Source organism: Ambystoma mexicanum, chromosome 9 (assembly GCF_040938575.1).
Source record: "Ambystoma mexicanum isolate Mex_15411 chromosome 9, UKY_AmexF1_1, whole genome shotgun sequence".
Lineage (NCBI taxonomy): Eukaryota > Metazoa > Chordata > Amphibia > Caudata > Ambystomatidae > Ambystoma > Ambystoma mexicanum.
In genome coordinates this window covers 919,873,580-919,897,609 of record NC_090931.1, presented here as the reverse complement: position 1 = coordinate 919,897,609, position 24,030 = coordinate 919,873,580, and the positions used below count along the sequence as shown (strand labels likewise).

At 49.7% G+C, this 24,030-nt stretch overlaps 1 protein-coding gene across 5 annotated transcripts in view; it reads right to left on the bottom strand.

Moving 5' to 3' along the window:
* Positions 1 to 24,030, bottom strand: part of SESTD1 (SEC14 and spectrin domain containing 1) — a 1,198,983-nt gene that overhangs the window by 527,363 nt on the left and 647,590 nt on the right. For all 5 annotated transcript variants that reach the window (XM_069616097.1, XM_069616095.1, XM_069616099.1 and 2 more), the window contains one exon: positions 1,546 to 1,668. In XM_069616097.1, the coding sequence (XP_069472198.1) occupies positions 1,546 to 1,668 (123 nt within the window). The remainder of the gene's footprint in view (positions 1 to 1,545; positions 1,669 to 24,030) is intronic.

Sequence of the window (24,030 nt, the reverse complement as noted above, 5' to 3'; positions counted from 1 at the left end):
CGGGACCTAGGCCGGTGCCTTTAACCACTCTGGAGTGCCTACAGTCTTTGCCAAGGCCTCTGCTGTGGTGTCGCACCGTGGGGGCAAGAACACTGAGTTGCAGGAGCCACCCTCGTAGGTTAAGCACCGTTAGGTGCCGTTGTAGTAGTAGCCGTGGACGAAGTCACCGACAAGGACTTTGTGCCAGTTGAGCCTGCTTGGGCTGCCATTGCCTTATCCTCTCTCCTTGGCTTATCAGATTTCTCCTGTAGCTTAGCCAGAGTGGACAACCTCCTTTTTGAAGAGGAGCGCGACGGTAGGCTGTCTATGGAGGCATAAGGTGATGCTAATCGTGCCCTATCCAACTTGAGACCCACATCACCAGGGAACCAGTTGGTCACAGACTTGCAGATCTTGGCATTATCTTGGACCCACACGGATGGGGCGACCTCAAAGGACTTAGGAGACTGCTCCTCAGACTGGCCGACCCTGGACAAGGCATGTCCCTGCTCAGAGCACATGTCAGAGGCCTTGTTTGAGTTAAGCCATGCCGCCAGCCTACTTTGCTGGTCTTTCGTCATCTTCTTAGAGAAACCTAGGCACATCTCGCACTCTACCTCCTTATGGTCCAGGTGTAGGCAGTAGAGGCATTGTAGGTGCCGGTCTTCCACAAACACATTCTGTAGTCTGCATGCCTGCATTTGGTGAGGGCCTGAAGAGGGACCTTCCCTCCTCCTAAATCATGGTTGGAGGGCGCGAAGTAGGCCCCATATGGCGAATTTTCGCCCTTGAGGGGCGTGGATCTTCGCCGACAACAGCTTCCCTGTTGTCGGCAGATGAGGAAAAGCACACACGGGATCTTTGGAACAAAAATGTAACTTTTCTCATTGCGAAACTTGAAAAAACATATACAGCTCAGAGAGCAACTCTAGGACTCCCAACACTGAAGCGTGCAGTAAAAATCTGAAGATGGCTGCCAGAGGCGGGGCTTAGGGAGAGGACTGTCATTGGATGGGGGCAGTATGAACCAGAGGAGAATGATCGGTTTAAGAGGGGAAATACAGTTTTAAAGTGAAAGAGAAACATTTCTTTAACCGAGAAATCCCAGCCTGACGACAGGGAATATTCATGAGAATATGAATCCATGCCAGACCACACGCTGGAGAACTAAAAGTACTTCATTTTCTCTTTCTCTAACCAGTAACTGTTGGAAGAGTTACAGAAACTATTAAAGTATTCACTGTGGCACATCCACCTGTAATCACACTCAGGCTAGCTTAGGTGACAACTAATTGGCATAGCATATCACATACAAAGGGCTTTGTAGTAAGTCTGAGGCTACTGCCCCTATGGTAAGATCGGACATTTTATGCAATTATGTTGAGAATATGTGGATATTTCATGTGGGCTGGAGAAAGGAGAAAGTATTGTTTCTAAATGTAATGCTAATGGAGGTATTACTGTGCTGTAATGCACATAGGCAGATATGTGGTTGCTGTTACAATAAATGCTGTACTGCATTTCAGAAATATGTTAGGGTCTTAGGACAATAGACAAGCGTCTTACACTGTGTTGGCTCTCAATCTCTTCATGTTTCTGCTGCAAAGCCTGGGATGCACGAATTGAATCCCCTATTCCCCACTGACTTCTAAGTGGTTCTGATCCAGGTCCTTCGAGCCAGGTCACAACCTGTAAAAGACATTGGAAAAAACATAACTCCAACTTGTCAAATGAAGGCACTTTCTCAAGAAGAACCTTCCTGATAAAATGTAAATCACAGCAGATTTTCCTAAATAAGGAAGAGGCAAAATTCAAATTTCCTTTAAGACTGATGCAAGTATTAGGAATACATCTCTTCCCTGAACAGCAAGCAACAAAGTTGTTAAACAGACCGTGACTTTGCAAGAACACAGGGAAATTTAAAAAAAACTGTTCGGTCCTTCAATCATTGTCCTTTATGCATCAAGTGGTTCAGATGTCCTGCCCGTCCTCCTTATTTGATATCTTCTTGAGAGGTCCAGACTTATTTAACACTGAACAATAACTAAACATTGCCCGATCCCACGCTTAACTTCTGACTAGTCAAGGACTTCAAAGTGACCTGGTCATGATCAATGGAAAAAAAGCATAATTATCAAAGTGAGGGTTCCCAATTTCTCAGCGTCTTTAATTGAATAATCTTTTACCTTAGTTGGGAAAATCTGCAGTGCAGAGTATTACATAATTGTTTTTTCGATTTTGAAAAGTGACGTCGACTGGGCGTTACTGTAATACTATCCCGGCTATGACATGTACTGTACCCATGATCCTTCACACAAGGTCCTCAGATTGTTACTTTCCCTGACCTGAGGCTGCGTGGAGTATATAGTGAAGCGTGAAAATGAAGAATTTCTTGAAAAACCTCACATAGCATACATGTTGTCTATGGTGCTTTTACTACCAACAGGGGGAAGGTGGGTGGGCACATGTGAATCTGCATCAGAAAGATGATTACAGGTATGCATCATTTGTTTCCTGAGGCGTGTGGATCTGCTTAAAATCACATGCTTTGAATGGACTAGCAAGCAGTACCAGAAGAAGGTGGTGGGTTTGTTAGGCAAGATTGTATGCAGTACCCTTTGGGTGCACTACAATAACCTTGACCTCCTGGCAATAGGGACCCAAACGTTGGTATACGTCTGAACTACAGAGGTTGGTAATGTGGCTAAGCAAACAGGCTCATCTCAAGAGAGGTCTATGTGAGCAATAATGTTGTGACAGTTTCACAGTAGCAGTTATTCAAATAAACACTTATACTCAAGGTTTCTTGATAAAACAGTTATTAATGTATTTCACAGTATGTTGTATAAGCCTTCTACAGAAGGGAGCAATATATATAACACGTATAACACTTCAAAACACACTCTTAGTTTCTCTAAAACAGATGATACCCATTGGGGATGGCACACAGACACTTCCTACACCCTCAAGTGACTTGTATAGCTAGGACACTGGACATTGATTTATCACTGGTACATTTAGAGCAAAACGGAGTTTGGTGTAAAAGATAGAATAGAGGAATAAAACGAAGGTTAACAAATAATTCATAAACAGGTAAGCACTTTTGAAACCTTCCAATATTCAGTAAATTAACCCTTTCCTGGGGAAAAGATAAAGCACACAGTCAGAGGTAAGAATGAATCTCTCATGGAGCCAGGACAGCTGTTAGGCAGAAACCTGTGCAGTTCCCTTAGGAACCAAAAGGTTTAAGACTACAGGAGCAAGCAGTAAACCCAATTGGTAGCAGTCCGCACCACCCAGATTTACCTGGTAGCTGTGGCTGAGCCGTCAGACTCCTCTCAAGAAGAGTTAGGCAGTATATAGCGTATACACAATAGGGCTAAAAATACAGTAGCACAAGCAAACACTGACCAGAGCTTTGGTATAAAAGTATATTTATTTAAAAACACACTTGTAAAAATACACTGGCACTAATATGTCAAGCAAGTTCAAACACAGTCACTATAAGTATATACACCTCCCTAGTTAATTATTCGACAAGTCTAGGTTAAGACACCACTTATTTAGCAAAACAGAGGTGAGCGTGCAACCGTAGATGGCACTCCAATAATTTGTTTAAAAAGGGAGTGAAAAGGCAGAATAGGAAAACAACACAGTACCAACACTTTTTTTTTTCAAAATATATATTTATTGGTTTTTGTACATACATTGCATCGAGTGGTAGCGAGTACATAAAGAGCGCTGCAAGCAGCGACGTTGAGCTTCGAGATACAAGTAGTAAAACAACAAGGACAATGTCCTTCATAAGAAAACAACAGTAATAACAGGTCAGGGGACAGTTCAAGGGGAAGGGCAAGCGGTTAGTTTAGCCCTAGTGGGCGGTGATAGGTTACAAGTGGGCGAGAAGGGATCCTTGTATGTTCTTTAGGCGCTGGGTCATGCGTGGGTGGCGGTGAGCGTCAGATTGTCCGGGCCTTGATGCGTTATTCCTGGGTTTAATAGCCGGTGGGATCATGGGCCAATCTGTACCTCTGCTACTGCGTTGTCCCCTCTGTACCAACACTTTTGAAACCACAGCAAGTCAAGAAAGGCAGGGTCTACTGTAGAGCAAAAAGTTCATAGGCCAGGCCCACTCTTGGAGAGAGCAAGGCGGAATGTGCCCAAGATCACACAGATCACACAGTGGAAATGCAATCAAAGTCTTTGCAGAAAAGTCAAAAGAGGTGAAATCAAGTCAAAGGTAATGTTAGCAGGTCCGAGGTCACCCCAGGATAGAGAGTCAAGGATTTAGTAGTTCAATGGATTGGTTGACTTGACATTTAGAAATTAATTTTGGTGAGAATCTTGGATGTGTTCTCAAAACCACCTTCTTTTTGTGTATTTTGACAAAATATTCTGCCACGGATAATGCTTGGAGCTCACTTACTCTTCAAATAGATGTAATCCTTATGAGAAAAGCGACCTTGTAAGTGAGATACTTGAGGCTTGCTTTATGCATTGGCTAAAAAGGGTGGCCCATGAGCTTGCTTAAGACAATATTGAAATCTCAACCATGGGGCAGGTTTGCATTTAGCGGGTAAAGCTGTTTGATTTGTTCCATGAAGGCTTTGACGAATTTTACTCTTGAGAATTGATAAACAATAGAGCTGCGAGATGGACTTTTAATTAACTGACAACAAGACCAGATTCTAATATGTGCAATAAATAGTGCACTACATGTGATGCAGAACAGTCAATAGGATTGACATTTGACTTTTTCACCATACTACAAATGTTTCCATTTGTTAAAAAAGCAGTGTCCAGTGTTGGGTTTACAGTCCATGCATCTGGCAGGCAAATTAAGGTGACTGAACTTTATGATTTCAGGGGCCAAGCTGCTACGTTAGTTGCTTGGGTTTGAGGATGAAGGGTTAACCCCTGATTCTGTGACAATATGGTGTAAGGACATGGTAGTATCGTCAGTGGGTAAATGAATATCTTGAGGAGGTGGCAAAAGCACTAGCCCACATTGTTAATTTCTCCTGGTGCATCTTGTGGATTACTTTGTTTAACAGTGGGGAACAAGGAAAAGCGTATGGAAATATTCCAGACCAACTGATCCATAGTGCATTCCCCTTGGATTCCTTCTGCAGGAACCTGCAGGCCTAATGCATGCATTATGCGTTTTCTTTTGTGGCAAATAGAACACGGACTGGTTACCCCCAACGTGTATAAAATGTCATCTAGAATGCCCAAATCTAACTCCCACTCATGTTCCGAGTGCTGATATGTGCTTCTGCTTAGTGAGTCTGCTAGGCAGTTGTGTTCCCTTGAAGCATGTTGGGATTGGAGATGCATTTTTCCTCTCTGGAGGCTCCAGTTCCAGATCTTCTGTGCTATTGTGGATAGACTGAGGGAGTTATTCGCACATTCTTCCCAAATAACCGATGTTGGAAAGCTTGTAGCACCTTGAAAACTGCTAGCAACTCTAGGATATTGATATTCTTCATGGCAAGTTTGTGTGACCACATCCCGGTGGTGTTGGGCGGAGACAATGGGCTCCTCAACCTGAAAGTGATGAGCCTATTGTGAGGTGTGCAGGTGGATTGTAAAAATGTTTTCCCTGTAACATGTTTACTTTTGTCCACCACTGAAGAGCAGACACCAGTGTTTGCCAAGCCACCACTAGATCATCCCAACTGCCCTCTGCCTGCGACCATTGGTTTGATAACCATACTTGCATTGGAAGCATATAAAGCCAGGCATGTATTCTATTTTATTCGAATCTGTAGAGCTCTCAGCAGCCCAGAGGCATTGTGGCGCTTGTTATAGACAGTTTTCTTAGTTACAAATGAATTTAAAACAAAGGCAGTTTACAGTAAAGGCAGGTGATAGAGCAGAGCAATTCAAGGATTAGATGAAGAGGGAGGTATTGAGTTTTCTTCGGAAAGCAAGGAGCACATTTTCTGCTCTGATGTCAGTGGGCAATACGTTCCAAAGTTTGGTTGCAATGTGGGTGAAGCCAAACGCGCCGGCTTTAGACCGGTTGATGCGTGGGGTGTGCAGTTGGTTTGTGTAGTGCCTCCTGGTAGGTCGTGTGGACGTGGTTTTAGATATTGCCTCTGATAGGTATGATGGTGCTGTGAGTGTGATGCATTTGCGGGTGAGGATTTTGAAAGTGATGCGCTCTTTGAACGGGAGCCAGTGAGCTGCTTCTCTGGCCTGGGAAATATGTTCGCTTTTGGGGATGCTTAATGCTGCTCGTAGCGCGTTGTTCTGTGTGACTTGGAGTCGGTGTATGTTTTTTTTCAGATGTACCCGCTAGAATGGCGTTGCAATAGTCTAGTTTAGCACCAATGGTTGCTCTGGCTATTGATAGACAGTTGGGCCTGGATAGGTATGGTTTTATGCCGTTTATAAGCTTGGTGGTGTGCGCTGAGGCAGAGGTGAAGGGCGCTGAACTGCCTAGTCATGGATAGTGTGGAATCTATGTAGACCCCTAAGGTTTTCACAGATGTCGAGACAGGGATAATCAAGTTATCAATGGTGAAGTTGGAGTAGAGCTTGTCGAGTTTGGCTAGTGTAGCTTTTTGACCTAGTATGATCATTTTAGTCTTGTCCCCATTGAGGCAAAGGCCATTAGTCGCCATCCAGGCCTGGATAGTGCAGTATATTTGGTGAAGCACTTCGGTGTCTTTGTTATATAGTCCAGTGAGAGGTAGGTGTACCCAAGTATCGTCAGCGTAGTTAGTATACGGATACCAAGTGCGTCGAGCTTGTCGAAGAGGGGCTTTGTGAACAGGTTATACAAAGTAGGTGCTGTGCAGGAGCCCTGTGGGAATCCGCAGTAGATGGTGGTGGGGGCTGCGTTGGCTATGTTGTAGAATACCTTCATTGCCCTGCCTTCCAGGAAGGAAGTGATCCAGCGAGCTGCATCTTTGGCGAAGTTAGCCGAGTGGGTAAGCCGAGAGTCTTATGGTCCACTAAATCGATGGCAGCTGAGAGGTCTAGGAGTAAACATAGGGCTGGTTTACCATTATCCATGATTTGGGTGATCTGGTTTTTTAGATCCACTAAGGCTGTTTCCGTGCCGTGTCCTTTGCGGAAGCCAAATTGCCTGGATCCGAGGATGGAATGAGTTTCAAGGAAGTGTTGGATCTGGCTATGTGCAGCTTTATCCAAAATCTTGAGGAGGAAAGGCACAGTGGTTATGGGTCGGTAATTCTTGGGCGGTAAGGGGTCTAGGGTGGATTTTTTTTTTTTTTAGAAGAGGGCGAACCCAGGCCTCTTTTAGGCTTGCAGGGATAGTGCCTGTTCTGAAGGAGGCATTGATGAAGGCTGTCAGAAGCGGTGCAAGAAGGTCGGCACATTCCTTGATGACCTTAGAGGACATATGTCCCCTTTGCACATGGAGGGTTTTAGGTTTTTGAGGAGGTTGAGAACTTCTGTTTCAGGGATGTCACTGAAGGAGAAGAGGGGTTTGGTGGAGTTAGTTGGAGAGGGAGTGGAGGCTGTTTGTTTAGGCCCAAGGTGATGAGGTAGGGTTTTGCAGTGGCCCTGGATTTTTTTTGAAGGAGGTCGATTTTGTTTCGCATGGCAGATTGAAAACTGGCACACACATCAGGATTCATCTTTGATGATGTCGTCAGGGGTGTTGGGAGGAGAGATGAGTTCATTGAATATGCCATCATGCTGAGACTGTGCATAGCCTTTGTGACTTATCTGCCGACCGGCTGCATAACATGCTATTTGTTGAATAGAGTTGTGGAACATCTCGTTGGAGGGGGAACACACCAAGGTGTCTCTTGTCCTAATGACAGCCCCCAAGAATTGTTTTTGCTGACTGGGGATCAGGCTTGACTTTTTTTGTTGATGACAAGCCCAGTTTGTGCAGAAGACTTAAAGTTTTCAGCATGTTTAGCCGACATATTTCTTGATTTTCTCCCGTTATTAGCCAGTCGTCACGATAAGGGCACGCTGGAATGCTTTCCCTGCGTAGGTGCACTGCCACCACCGCTAGTGCCTTTGTGAATACACAGGGGGCTGAGTTCGATCCCTTAATGAGCAACTTGAATTGATAATGCGTGTGACCCATTTTAAATCCTAAGTATTTTCGATGTACAGACAGCATTGAAATATGCAAGTATGCATCTTTCATATCTAGTGTTGCCACAAAGTCTCCTTTCTTGAGCAGTGGGATGACTTTTTGATGCATTCTCATCCTACATTTGTGTGGCTTTACATATGTGCTTGCTGGCCTTAGATCTAGCGCTTTGCACTCTAGTCTTTCTTTGGCACAAGGATGTACACAGAATAAATACCCTTGTTTACCGCCAATGGTGGAACAGGCTCTATGGCTTCCTTTTATAGTAGTATCCGTATTCCATCCTGTAGAATCTGCAGATGTTCTACTGGTATCCTTCTGTGACTTGGTCTTGATTGTCCGGTTGTTTTTGAAATTTGATGCAATAGCCAGCTTTTACCGTCAACAGCACCCACTTGTCTGTGCTGATCCCCCTCCAATTCGGGAGTGAACGATGTTATGCAACCGTCTACTGGGGTGAAATGGGAGGGGACTTGAAAGAGGGAGCCATTGTATTGTAGAAGTGCCAGAACCTCTTGGGGTTTAGCCTTTCCCTCTGCCCCTTCTGAACTGCCTTAGAAATGTGGATTGAGAGGCAGACAAGGGACCTTGGTTCCTGGACTATTAGGAGGAATTTGCAACAGAGGTGTAAATTGCTTGAGCTGTAGACCTTGAGTAGCCTTGGCCACGAAAATGTTGCAGTCCTTCCTGTTCTCCCCATTGCTTGAAGGATGATAAGCAATCTGATTGTAGCTTCAATGTTTCATGGTCCTGTTTTGCTGTTTTTAGGGCCTGATTAACTGCTTTGCCAAACAGACCTTCATTTTCTATTGGCATATTTAAAAGAATGGCTTGAGTTTCAGCTCGAAAGCCTGAGTTTTTGAGCCATGCATGTCTGTAACAATGTGCCCTCCGCAATGATTCTCCCAGCAGGACCTGCGCATCTTGGATGTTTTAAAAGTACTACATTAGCAGTTTGTCTCCTCTCGGATAAAGCCGTAAGTATTTCAGACTTTAGGGGCTCTTGGACGTTAGCAGTAAGTTCCTCTACATGGTCCCACTGAGCTCTATTAAAGCTAGCCATTAAGGCGGTGCTGTTGGCAATGCGCAATTACTATGCTGCAGATGGTGGCACATTTTTTGCATAGGGCAAAGAGTTTTTTTTTTTATCAGCGGGGGCCACAGATGTAGCTAAAGGGGTCCAAGGCGAAATCTTTTTTCTACTCCGGGGTTAACTGGTTTGGTTACCACTTAAGTTGTCAAGGAGGGGTCTAGCCAGCTTTTTACAAATTTAAGCAGCACTATGTATTAGCTTATCTCTTTTTCCTCGTTAAGGAAGTCATCCACAAAATCCATGCCCCCCTCGCAATCATGTGTGTTTTTTAAAATAACGGGCAGCTTTTTTTACGCAGGTCATTATGTAATAAGTTGTCATCAATAGGCAAAGAGGAGACAGAGTCCTTTACATTGGGTGAGGGCACAGGGAGGTCACCTACGTCAGTACCTGTGTGATCCTTCTCAAAATCTTCATCCTCATCTGTGTAAAGCTCTATTTCTACTGGCTCCCCGTAAGGAACCAAAGGTTCAGTTCTTGCCTTCTTAGACGGTACGCCCTCTTCTGAAAAACCCGGTTTGTATTGAAGAGGGTAATTTTGGAGGAACTCCATAAATTAAGCCATTTTATTCATGGTTACCTCGAACCTTTGTTTTGTCCATTCCCCCGAAGAGCCTAAGGGTTGTAGCAGTGGAAAAGTAACCTCTTCTCTAGTTTTTCCCTGTTCTTGTGGTTGTTTTTTTTCTTTTTTAGATTATCAGACAAAGGAGAACTGGAAAAGGTAGTTTTCAGCATGTGAAGGAACAAGTGTCTTATGTTCAACCGACCTGGGAGGCACTGAGGTAGTCTTCTCCGCTGAGGATTTTGGACCCTTTGATGGAAGCAGCGAAGAAGTTCCAGTGGGCAAAATGTGTTTAGACACTGCAAACGCATTTCTTTTTTAATTACATTTTTATTTTTATTGGCAGAGACATATAGCAAACACATACATCAGAGCAACCAATGAGTTCAGTACATGCATTAATGAGTACAGTAGTTGGGAAGAAAAGGACAACAATTAACAAAAGGTGATACCAATACATCACAATGCACTATAGTGCGTCAACATGACTACGAGAGGTTTGGGAGGTACCGCTCTCGGAGGAGTTCTCTTCTAGACTGTGTAGCTAGGTGCTGAAAGCAGACCAAATGTTTTTAGGGCAAGAGCGAGCTGGGATCATATTGAGGTACTCCTCTTCACAATTGCGAGACCAGGTGAGTAGATTTAGCCATTTATGGACTGTGGTGGGAGAGGGGTTCTTCCAGCTCTGAAGGATGCACTTCTTGGCCACTATACAGGCCACATTCAGGAATTTGGCAATGTGCCTGCCCCCCCTCAGCCTGCCACAGCCCAAACCGAACTCCCATCGGGTCCGGGTCAATAACAGTGTCACTAATTACAGATATTGTCTCTAGGATCTTACCCCAGAATTCCACCAGCCTCGGACAGTCCCAGAACATATGTAGGTGATCAGAGCCCTCCGCTCCACAGCCAGTTAAGGGAGACCCTGTTAGTATGTGAACACATTTTATCCCATAAATGGTCGGAGAGCTCTACGCCCAGCTCGTTTGCCCATTCATCACGGGCCCTGGAGGGCCGAGCCGGGGCACCCATCAGCAACAGCCTATATAATGAAGAGACCACCCCGCGGGCGCCACCTGAATTCGCTATGTATGCAATCCCTGGTGAGTCCAGGGGTTCGTTAGGGAAACAGCGCCATGCAGTCCGGAAGGCCGCGCGGAGCCTGTAGAATTGCAACCATTCCAATGCCGACCCTGAATGGCCCGGCTTCCATGTCTGTGGAGTTATGAACTGCCCATCAGGATAAAAGTCTGTTAGGGCAAGGTACTCCAGGGTTTCCCAGTGTCGTGCCAGGGCCATATCATGCGTGGGTTCCAGCCCGGGGAATCTCCAGGCAGGGAGCCATTAGTAGTGATGCTGTTCCGCTCCAACCCCAAAAATTCGACCCCAGGCATGCAAAGTAGTTCCGACTGGGTCGATGGGCGAATCTGGCACATACTGCTGATGAAGTATCAGTGACATTACATTTGTGCCTGCTGCTGCCAGAGTCTCTCATTTGACATGGGGACAAGAAGTGGGCCCAGGGTACCAACAGGAGGCGAATTGGGCTTATGCCGCTAGCCAGTACAGCATCAGATCGGGGGCGGTGAAACCTCCTCTATCGTAAGGGAGCATCATGTCCGACCATTTTCTGCATACAGCGCCAGAGTGCCATAGGAACTGCGCACACAGTTTGTGCAGTCTTGTAAAGTATCCCCCCCTGGCCAGACGGGCACTTGACTAAATATATACAATAGCTTGGGAAGCAGTATCATTTTGATAAGTGAAAGCTTACCGGCAAGTGACAGTGGGAGGGAACGCCATTGCGTCATTTTGGGCTCAGCTTGCTGTGCCATAGACAGGTAGATGTCTGCCAGCAATGTGTCCTTGGTCAGGGACACTTGAACCCCCAGGTATTTAACCCTGTCAGGCGACCAGCAGAGTGGATACTCGGTGGTAGGTCGTTGGGTGGAACTAGTGAGGGGAAAGAGTTCAGACTTGGAGTAATTGATAGTGAATCCGGAGTGGGTGCCTATGCGAGTGATGTCGCGTAAGATCGGGTCAAGGTGGATGGCGGGGTCTCTGATGAACAATAACACATCATCCGCATAAAGGGAAATAATCTCGGGAATGTCTTTCAGCCGTATCCCCTTGTGTGAGTGACGTGCTCTGACGTGGTCGGCCATTGGCTCTATCGCCAGGGCGAATAGAATTGGGGAGAATGGGCAGCCCTGCCGTGTGCCTCTGAAGAGTGGGATTAGTGCTGACTTCAGGGAGTTAACTCGGACCCTGGCCACTGGAGAGGTGTATAGCAAATTAATGTATCTAATCATGTTAGGGCCAATGCCCATAGCTTCCAGCACCAGCCACATGTACTTCCAGGATACCATATCAAATGCTTTCTGAGCATCAAGTGTGACCGCCACCGCCCTCGCACCCTGGTCAATCCGCGCCATGACGTTGAGCAGCCTCCTGATATTGTGGGAGGTGGATCTCCCGGATAGGAATCCGGACTGATCCTCATGGACCATGTATGTCATGACTGGGAGAAAGCGGTTCGCTATTACTTTGGCGAAGATTTTAGTGTCCAGGTTCTTTAGCGAGAGGGGCCTGTAAGAGCCGCACTCATCACTGGGTTTACCGGATTTGAGTAACACTGTAATGACGGCCTCAAGTAGTGTTGGGGGGAGGGTAGCTAACCAGAGTGACTCATCCCATACCTCAAGGAGTTTAGGGGCCAATATGGCTACGTGTTCCTGGTAGAACTCTGCCGTGAACCCATCGGGGCCCGGCGCTTTGCCCTTGGGGAGACTGGATATGGCTTTGACTATTTCATCTAGTAAGATTGGGGAATCTAGCTGGTCTATGGTAGCAGAAGAAATGCAGGTCGTAGGTATCTGTTCAAGGAGATCCCTCATGTGTCGCTCTCTATGTTCGGGGGGTTGGGAATAGAGCTCTGTGTAGAAGTCCACAAAGACTTCCAGTATCTGTTGATCAGACCACTGTAGAGCGCCCCGGCTATCTTTGACACCAGTAATCTGGGTCTGACCCCACTCTCCCCTAGTCAGGGCAGCCAATGTTCTGCCGGGTCTATCCCCCTCTCCATACTTCCGTGCGGCTTGTGGACGGCTAAAATATTGGACCTCTCTAGTGGGGTGTTCATTGAATAATTGGAGTTCCTCGCTGATCAGGGCGAGGGTAGCAGGGTCAACCGATGTGGGGTGTTCCCGCTCTAGTTCACGTAGCCTGGACTCAGAGAGACCAAGGACTGTCCTTATTGCTTTGAGTACTCCCGCCTCTCGGGATATGGACATTTCCCTGATGTAGGCTTGGAAGGCGTCCCACCGGACTCCTATGGTAGTGGACTGGTGTGTATTATGCTCAAAGTAAGACTGGATGTCCGCTAGGATGTCTGCCTTAAACACAACATTTTGCAGGGCGGAGGACTTGAATCACCACGTGTTAATGGTCGGGACGGGCACCGCCAGTTCCAGGGATAGAGTGATTGGCGCATGATCTGATAGAGTACGAGTGAGTATCTGCACTCCCTCTACCCTGCCCAGCATTCCACTTGACAATAGGAATAAGTCGATTCTGGAGGAGCAATCATGGACAGAGGAGTAGTGGGTGTATTCTTGTGTTTGCGGATGTAGTGTCCTCCATACATCACGGATGTCGAGCGCTGTTCTATGTGCCAGCAGTCTGCGTGCTGCGCCCGACAGTAGTCTGGGAGCCGTTCCTGTTCTATATAAAGTTCATATCCCATCCCCAAATGATCTGCACCCCCACATATCCCAGCAATATAGATGCCACAGAGTCCACAAAATCAGGGGAGTCAACATTAGGACCATAAGTGTTTACTAAGAGATATTCTCTATTAGCAATTGCGCAGTGTAATATAATATATCGACCCTCAGGGTCAATGTAGCTCTTATGAAGTACAAATTTGAGTGATTTGTGGATCATTGCCAGCACACCTCTGGCCCGAGTGGAATAGGAGGTAGAGTACCTGTTGGGGCCCCATGATGGTGCCATACATTTTGTCAGGGGCCCTGTAGAGCGTGTTTCCTGTAAGAGTAATATTTTGCACTCAGTCTATGGGCGTAGGCCACGATTTTGTGGGCCTTTGTGCAATTACTCAAGCCCTGGACGTTCCAGGACATCATCATAGTAGGCATTCTAAGTGTCTATGGTAGATCCCAGTTCTGTTGTCGTGGAGTAGGTTTATCACGGGGTCCGCCACTCTGTGGGTGCCCCGATGTAGTGCGATTTGCCAGTCTGCCTCAGCTTTTTCCAATGTAACTTCTCCGCCCATACCCGCCACCCTCCCCCACCACCACTTCCTGGTAGGTAGTGTACCCAACCCCCCCCCCCACACAACTAGAACTCCCCGAGAAACAGGGGTTAGCTGGCGAGTCCCAACATGAACCCGCCACGTTACTGGCCCAACCGGGGCCGATACCCAACAAAAACCATACCAGAGATAACTTTGCAATCACAGCCAGTGGGGTGCGCTGTTGCCGTGTGGCAGACACTTGGACAATATATACAACGTGAAGTACCAAACGGTACGTGGGACAGCGGAACACATAATGATCGCATTTTTAAAACACCATTGAGTGTGGTAGGACAAGCTTGGTCACGGAGTAAAACATCCCAACCATACTAGGTCGGCACCCAGGAAAATGAGATCAATCGGTTGAAGCCCAAAAGCAAATATTGGCCAATGTCAGAGAATGGTCAACATGCAATAAGGGTCAGCTAATGGCCTCCGGTAGGGGTCCACCCAGGCGCAACTACCTCGAGTGACACATGCGTGTCCATAGTTGAATCAGCAAGCCGTTGTTACCATCAGCACATTGGGAAGCAAACCGTGGTGACCAAGTTACATTTCCTCTAGGTAGCTAAGGGTCAATCATCGCCCATGGGGTCTCCTATCGGAGGGACTCTATAAACTTCACCGCTTCCTCCGGGACAGTAAAAAAGTACAGTTTTTCCTTGAAGGTGATCTGGAGCCAGGCTGGGAACAAAATTGCGTAAGGGACGTTGTTCTCTTAGCAGTTTTCTGACGCCTAGGAACTGGCGCCTCTCCTGTTGCACGCCAACAGAGAAGTCAGGGAATATACGGATGGTGTGAGAGTCGAGGCGCAGCTCGCCCTTCAAGTGACAGGCGAAGAATAAGATCCCTATCTCTGTAGTTGAGAAAGGGTAGGGTTACCCAGTAGTTCCTTGAGCAAGTTCTCGACTGCCATCTCCATGCGCTCCTTAAGGGCATTCTCCGGGACCCCGATAATGCGTAGGTTATTCCTGTGTGAGCAGGACTCTAGGTCGTCACGCTTCACTTTCACAATTTTCATGTCTGGGGTCAAGCGTGGCCACGGTGTCCTGCAGAGTGTGCAGCCCATCCTCATTTGCACCAATTCCATGTTCTGCCTCAGTGATCCTGGTCCCAAACTGGTCAACCCGTGATTTGAGTGATGCAACGATATCGTCCAACTTCTCGTGGAACGAGGCAAAGTTCTTGGCCATTGACTCCATCATTGCCGTGAGGTCGGGGGTCAGTGCACTGGAATGAGGTTCGGGTTCAGGCTCGGGTTCGGCCTGGGTAGATGTTGTAGACTCCAGCTCTGCTCGTGGGGTCGCCTTCGCGAACTTGTCCATGGCACCCACCTTATTGGTTCCTCTGGCTCTATTAGACATCACGGATGTGGTAAGGGGTGCCGGGGTGTCTCAGCAATTCAGGCCTGGCACAGCGTAGCAAACAGGGATGTAACACAGCGCAGTGGTGCCCAGCAGGCCCAGGTCTCAAAAGTAGAGCAACAGGAGGGACGGCTAGCAGCAGCAGCGGCCTCACGTGAGAATAATACAATGGTATGGCTGCAGTGAGGACACAGCAGGGCCCGTAGCTTGCGCAACCATCTAGTAGTAGAGCTGCCAGAACAGTGATGAATTATGTTATCACACGATTGGGGCGATGAAAGGTATGATGGCAGAGGCCCAGTGCGGGTATTATGGGGAGATTAGTGATGCAGGCCGGGCCACCCCCCGCAGCCCACACACCCCAGGGAAGCACGGTCGCCGCTGCACCAAGAAAGCACCAGTGAGGGGCACTGGTGTGTGCAGAGCCAATGCGGCATGCCCCAGCTCCTCACCTGCCCCGCGGGTGCGGATCCCCGCGGGGTGGAGTCACCGGGTCCAGCAGCCACCGCCGTGAGGGTCCAGCACCGTTGCAAGCCGCCAGGCACTTGGGCTTCAGGAACCGCCCCCGCTCAATGGTTTGAGGCCATCAAGCAGGCGGTGGGGCCGGGTTGTGGTGCCACAAGACAGCAGGAGGGGCGGCTGCCAGCGCCAGGCCAAGTACAGCCCCCAGTCCCCTGGTGCAGCGCGGCCAGTTGGAAGGATCGCCGCGGCACTCAGGCAGGGGGGGGGGGGAGGGAGAATCACAGCCGCATCCACACACTCGGCGCCGATCCAGGGTGCAGGCAGGCCAGACCGAGTGCGCCACCGTCAACAGGCGCGGTCTCCCGCTGCAGCAACCGAGGCGGCACAGGCCGGGGTCCAAGCAGCGCCGGGGTCAGCCCACGCCACAGGGCCCAGAATAATCACCAGTCACAGCGGGTCTCCCGCAGCCGGGTACAAGTCGGGATTAAAGCAGGGCATGCAGCAGGGTGTAGGGAACAATCTGGACCAGTTAAGGGTGATGATGGCACCGCGATCCGCTGATATGGCCGGATTGGTGTCTTCGTCTCAAGGAGCTCAGTCTAGGCAGCCATTTTCAGGCTGCTCAACAGCGGGCAGCGGTTGGTTTGCCAACCGGTGACAGTGCATGATGCAACCAGAGAGCCATCTAGAAATGGAAGCCTTCGAGAGAGCCTTCCCTTGATTCACAGGTCCAAAGTTCACAAACAGCTGTGATGTCTTCCGAAAACTCTTCGTGAGGTCCACGTAGAACTTCAGCGCTCTAGCCACATCCAGCGAGTGCAAAGTCCTCTCGGCCAGAGCGAAGGCGACGGGAAGAAAACTGGCAACACCAAGGGCTCGTTGAGGTGGAAGTCCGACGGCACCTTGGGCATAAAGGAGGGGTGCGTCCTCAGCACCACCCTCGGGTTGTGAAAAGTCAAGTATGGAGGCGTGCGGAGGTGATGGCCACAAGAAATGCTGTCTTCCACGACAGGAACTTCAACGGCGCGAATGCATAGGCTCGAATGAGGCCCCCCCCCCCCATGAGCCTGGTCAGCACCACATTGAGCTCCCATGCCGGGGCAGGGACCTTCACCGGCGGGAACAATGGGAATAGTCCCTTCATAAATTCCTTCACCAGGCGATGAGAACACAAGGACGCCCGTCCTGTAGTTCTGGTGTATCGGGAAATGGCAGCCAGATGTATCTTGATGGAGGCGTGAGCCAGTCCAGCTTTGGCCAGCGACAGTGACAGTAGGTACGGCAATACTTGAGGGGCCGTAATCCGCAGAGGGTTAATCTTCTGTGCATGGCACCAGACAGAGAACCTTTTCCACTTATGTCCATAGCATTTGAGAGTTGAGGACGCCCTGGCTTTTGCAAGAACCTCTCTGCAGTCAGCCGGGCTATCGTATCCTCCAAACTAGTGCTGCAGGACCCAAGCCTGCAAGTTCAGCGACTCCGGGTCGTGATGGAGAATGGCGCCTCCTTCTCTGGAGAGAAGACCCGCGTCCGTCGCCAGCTTGATGGGTGGGGACGCTGACAAGTCCAAAAGGTCCGGGAACCAGATCTGTCTCGGCCACGCCGGTGCGACGAGGATCATCCTGCACCTGGACCTCTTGAGCTGGTTGATGAGACGGAGCGGCAACAGAGGGAACACGTACAGGAACAGGCCGTCCCAAGAGAACGAGAAAGCATCGCCCATGCTCCTCGACTGGGCGAACCTCTGGCACTTGGAGTTCGTCGGTGTCGCAAACAGGCCGATCTGGTGTTTACCCCACCGTTGAAAGAGCCGATCCACCTGGTCCTGGCGTAGATCCCACTTGTGGCACGAGCGCAGCTCCCTGCTGAGTGAGTCAGCGATGGTGTTTTTTATTCCTGCCAGGTGGAAGGGAACCAGAAACATCCCCTGGGCGACGGTCCAGTGCCACAGATCCTGGGCCTCCTTGGATGGGCTGGGGATCTGGTGCCTCCCTGCTTCCAGATGTAGAACATTGTGGTGGTGCTGTCGGTGAAGATCCTCACCACTTTGTCCTTGAGGGACGGAAGGAATGATTTGAGTGCCCAGAACATGGCTCGTAGCTCCAGGATGTTGATGTGAAGAGACCCCTCCTCCGGGAGCCAGAGGCCTCTTGCGTGGAGATCTCCGGTGTGGGCCCCCCATCACTCCAGGGAGGCGTCTGTCGTTACCGTCTCCTGATACGCTGGGGCCTGAAAGTCCATGCCTGCCGAGAGGTGCGCACGGGCACCCCACCATAGAATCGCTGGCAGAATTCCTCATCGAGCGGGATCCTGTCTTCAAAGCTGCCCGCCGCTCGACGGTGAGTTCTCTTGACCTTGCACGGATTAGCCAGTCGCCCAGGTAGGGGTAGACGTGGATCCCTTGCAGGCGCAGCCACGCCGCCACAGGTGCGAGGCACTTGGTGAACACCCTCGGTGCCGACTTTAATCCGAACGGCAGGGCTCTGAATTGGTAGTGACGCCCCTGGACTACAAATCTGAGGAACTTTGTGTCCTTTTAGAATGGGGATGTGTAAGTAAGCATCCTCCAGGTCCAGTGACGATAGGAAGTCGCCCTCCTCCAGCTGTCCCAGCACGTGCTGGAGGGTGACCCATCCTGAATTTCTGTGCCTTGATGTACTTGTTCAACCGACACAGGTCCAGCATGGGGCGCCAACCGCCTGTCTTCTTTCTGACGAGGAAGTATCTTGAGTATACTCCGGAGCCCCGGAGCCTCTTGGGGACGAGCTCGATGGCACCCTTCTTGAGCATCGCCCTTACCTCCAACAGCAGTTGGGGGACGCGATTCTCCTTCCTGGCCACGGGAGGAATGCGAGGACACTTCTTTTGAAATTCCAGCGAGTGTCCCCGGGCCAGGGTATCCAGCACCCAACGGTCGGTGGAGATGGACTCCCACACGCTGACGAACTGGGTGCTTCGGTGGGGGCCCGACGCTATGGCCGGTTCAGTCCTGCTTGGAAGAGGCCTTGCTGCCTTGGCCTCCTCGCCGACGGCAGCGAGACCCTCCTTGCTTGTCGCAGCCTCTGTAGGCCTCCTGGGATGAGGAGCGGGCCGCCTGGCGGTAAGTAGAAGAGCCGCCGCTGGATCCCTTGGAGGCTCCCTGTCTGCCTCCAGAGCCCTGAAAGGGCCGCCGTTGCTGAAGGACTCCTTGGGCTCGGGCTGTTTACGTGTCTATCTTGATGGCCTGGAGGGACTCATCCACCATCTTTCCAAAAAGGTTGTTGCCGTCGAACGGCATGTCCAACACTCTGGTCTGGACGTCCTGGCGAAAGTCCGTCGCCTTGAGCCATCCTCGTCGTCGGAGGCAAACCCTGTTGCACAGTTGGCGAAATCCGGTATCGGCAATGTCTGTTGCCACCATTATGGCGTGATCCGACGCCACCTCTCCTTCCTGCAGAATCTGTAGGGCCTCTGCCCTCTTGTCGTCCGGTAGGAAGTCTAGCAGAGGAGCTATCTTGAACCAAAGCTCCCTGTCGTAACGGGCCACAATCGCTAAGGCATTGGCTGCCTTAATCCTAGTCCCGTGGAGTCCAACTTCTTGCCCTCGCTGTCCGGCGGGGAAGTGGAAGTTGAAACCGCTGCACCCGCTGCTTTCTTCTTGGCCGCTGCTGAGACGACAGATTCCGGCGTGGGCTGGGCCCTGAGGCACAAGGGGGTGGCATCGGGGACCCGGTACTTTTTCTCGTACCCGTCCCTCTTGGTGGGTGTTGTGGAAGGGTTCTTGAGGATAGCCAGCCCCTCGTCCCAGATGTCGTCGAGCAACGGCACCGCGAGGACCGTCTTTCTCTTGGCCTCTCGTCGTTGGTAAAGAAAACCTTCCTTTTTCTGTTCCTCAGGGCAGAGCTGGAAGAGCTCGGATGCCCTGGCTATCATGGCGTGAAAAGAGCCAATTTCGTCGGGCGTACAGGCCCGAGGGGGGGGGGGGGTGATGAAGGGATGTCCGTTCTGTCATCGCCGCCGCCGTCGTCCGTCCCCGTCGCTGTATCCGTTGCCGTATCCTCCCGAGGGTCCGGCGAGGGGGATGAGGGGTCCACAGGCCTCGCGTGCACGAAGGGCGGAGCGGGGTGGACTCTCCTCCGCTTGTTCGGAGGGCTTCCCGAAGGGCCTGGTTCTGGATCCTCCGTCGGGGTCCGTGGTAACCTCGTCCTTCTCTCAGTAAATAAGGATTGGATTGCCAACAAAATGGCCGCCAAGCTATCCTGGGGCTCGGGTAATGGCTGCGACGGACGGGATGGCTGCTCCACTGGGCCCTCGTTGTCGCTATCTTCAATCACATCAGCGGGAATCTTCCCCTGGGATCGAACCTTCTCGAACCTCTCGTTGAGGCCTATGAACCTCTCGTTGAGGCCTTTCACGGTTTTCACCGGATCCTCCTCGGAGGCTGAATCCAAGTCCATAATGGCCACCACCCCCCCCCCTTCTTTTTCCGCCAGGGTCTTCACGGGGGTCTTAACGATGGTCTGGAAAGAGGATTCCCTCTGCGGGAGCAGGGAAACTCTGGGCCCCAAGGCCGCCTCCACTGGCATAGCCTCTGCCGGCTTCGCCACGGCCACTGCGACAACCTCAATAGAGGCCTTTGCCGGGTGGATCAAGGCCCTCACCACCTTAGGTGCGTCCTGGGCCTTCGCTTTGGGGGGAGGGCCATCGCCTCGCTCCCCCTCGGCTCCCTTCGAGATCGACCAGGGCCTCTCCAGAAGCTTACCCGGGTTCTCGGACTTTCTCTTCCCCGAACCAGAGCGCTGGCTCGTGGTTGACCGTGCCGGGGAAGTTGCGCCCTGCCTGGCAGCCGAGGAGCCTGACCTTTCGGCGCTCCTGGTGCCCGCGGACTCGCGATGCTTGGCCTTATGTTGGGCCCCCGTCGCTGGGGCGCCCTCACAGGACTTAGAAGACCGCTCAGACTTTTTCTTTGCCTTCTCACCTGCTGTGCCTTTCACCAGCCAGGCGGCGAGGCGGGAACGACGATCTTGCTTGGTCCGTTCTGACAGGTTCTTGCAGAACGCACAGTTCTTCTCCACGTGCGTCTTGTCCTCATGACGGCAGTAGAGACATCTCGAATGCTCGTACTCCTTGAAAACATTTTGCAATCCGCATCCTGGGCAGCTCTGGGACGCATCCGAAGTCTGCAAAGGGGCACAAGGTAGATGCATGAGGACATCATCCCGAGGAGGGACTTGATGGACCTCATTCTGGCCATATCCGTGGCTAAAAGGCGCTGCACCTTGCCCAAAATGGCCTTCGTCCTTTCTTCCGACAGAGATGCCAATCGCTTCACTGTATCGAGCTTCGCTCCCAGAAACAGTGCCACCTGCGACGGGACCAGATGGGATTTGGGGTAGTTGAATCCAGCGGGCGTCGAGGAACTCTTGTAGTGAACAGCTTGGATCCGGGCGTCGAGCTTCCCTTGTCCTGGGCCATGTCCGTTGAGGTAGGCCACAGATCTTCTGGAATCCTCCAAGAAGCGTAATTAGACGAAAACTTCACCCTTGAGGGGCGTAGAAGAATTCCAAAACGGGTCCCCGTTTTCGGAAGTAGAGCTTGAGGCTCGATTAACCGAAAACTGAGAATAATCTCCTGAAAAACGTGAAAACGCAGTAAAAGCTCGAGAGATAAAACACAAGGACTCCCAACACTTGAACGTGCGGTAAAAATCTGAGGATGGCTGCCAGGGGAGGGGCTTAGGTAGAGGGCAGCCATTGGCTGAGGGCAATATGACCCAGAGATCAGTGATTGGTTACTGCTAAGAAAGACAGATCAGAAACGAAACGGATACTGATTTTTTTCTTTACCGAGGATTCACGGCCTGACGACGGGGAATATTCATGAGCATGTGAATCCATGCTGGAGAATATATGATATAGCAGAGGGGGGACATGAGATATCCAGAATGTACGAGATGATGATGATGTCCAAAGTGGGAAAGGATGTGGTGCAATTGAGACTGGAATGGGAGGAGGAAGTGGGTATCCCGATGGAGGATGGGATGTGGGAACAAGTTCAAGTGTATCACAAGAAAGTGTCGAGGAACACAAGACTTAAACAGATGCAATTGTATATTACACATAGGGCGTATCTGACACCCCAAAGGATAGTCACGTTCAAAAATGCAGGACGGCAGGCATGCCCCAAGTGTGATAAGGAGAACGCGGGCATTGTGCATATATTTTGGTCATGCCCATTATTGAGTGCTTCTGGGGTGAGGTCGCACATAAAATAGCAGAAAAGGGTATTAAGATCGTGGTGGATACTGTGTGGGCCTGCCGGTTAGGGGGGGTTCCCTAGGCCATGGAAACTTAGGCATGTAAGCAAACTGAAGGATCTGGCATATGCGCTTGCGAAGACGAGAATTGCCATGGGGTGGAAGACATGCCACAAACCACGATTGGAGGTATGGTGGAAAGATCTGCAGAAATGGGCGGAAGCGGAAACCATGGTATGGCAAGAAGCTTGCAGCACTGGGGAGAGGAGGAAACTGAGACCCTGATGGCCTGGAGATTGCTAACAGCAGAACTGTTTGGGTCAATGCAAGACCCATCGGATCCCACGGAAAGGGATGCCCCATCACAAGATGCAGGAATTGAACATTAGTAGAAGTAGGCTCGCAACGGGGGGTGGGAAAAGGGAAGGAGTGAACGCGGTTGAATGATGTATAATTGAAACGTTATTGTATACACTGCAAGTTTGGTTTGTATTGTTTGTTTAAATATTCAATAAACATTTTTAAAAAGAATTATAATAAAGCTTGCCGTTCAGAGCTGGGGACTAGCCTGTGGGAATCCTGAGACTCCCGATCAGATATCTCTTCAGCTTCCAAAACAGCTCAGACTCTTACCCACCAGCGGGGTAGTCTGATGATGCCTCAGCCTGCATCACTGTAGCCGCCCAGCATTTCAACCGTCAATCCTTTAGTGTTTTAGGCTTCAAAAGCTTACACGACCGGCATCCGTCTTCCCAGTGATATCTAGGAAGGCAATAATTGTAGACCTTATGGGTTTCTCTCCACAAGAACCTATTGTTGCACGTGGGATAAAACTTAAAGGGGGTATTCTTCAAGTCGGATGCTGGAGGACAGCGAAAATATAAATATTATGGGGGAAATGTAAGGAGGCATTGTACAGGACTGTAAAAGTGTCTTTTCTCCACTCTCCCACGTGAAGGCCGAGGCCTGTAGCTGTAGTCAGAGTGCCAATCCCTGAAGCTTCTAGACGTCCTGTGCTTCTGCGGTCATCGTGCTATATATAACTCAAAAGTGTGCACTATAACGAGAAAACACTTTGAGAACTCTGCAGAGTGCGACCAAGCCGATGGAGGAAAAAAACAATCCGAAGACCTCAGCGTTTGAGGGACCATGGGTACAGTACATGTCACAGCAGGGATAGTATTACAGTAATGCCCAGTCAACTTCTCTTTTCGATAATGTAATACTCTGCACCAACCACTAGATGTCGGCCTGTGCAAAGCATATGATTCTAAGCAGATCCACAAATCTAATTTAACCCTACAATCGAGGTGTAGAATTTACCATTTAGAAGCATTATTGTTTTATGGAGGGACTCCACAGGTAAACCCCATGCTTCACTCCAAAAGAGTACTCAGCCTTGCTTGCTGCAATCAAGCAAAACGTGAGAAAACATTTACCACTCCCCATTTTGAAAATTCACCTGCCGCCACTGACAAGCGTTTTTTGGTACTATCCATCCAAGATTCATTAGAAAGAGCAAATGACAGAAGCATTGTAAGCTTAACTAAATGTGACTTAATAAACAAAGCCTCAATATCCAAATGACCAAAGAAAAATGCTAATGCCTGGTTTAAATCCCTCAGCTGGAAAAATCGTGGGAATGGGATGAAGAATGATAGGGATGTAGAGAAAAGGGCAAAACAGTCATGCACCTTTAATGAGCCTGTATGCTGGTGGATTGCCTCCCATAAGAAGCCCGACACACAATCACATATTGACAATACTGAGTTAAACGCATTTATTGTTGATTAAGAATTAAGATGAGGTGCCAATAGAGGAGTAAATAAATCACAGGCACTTCATCCCCTGTAGTGACATTGAAATAACTGGTAAAAAAAACAGTTAATCCATGTAAACAAGGCCAAACTATTGGTAATGCCAGAATACTTGCTTTT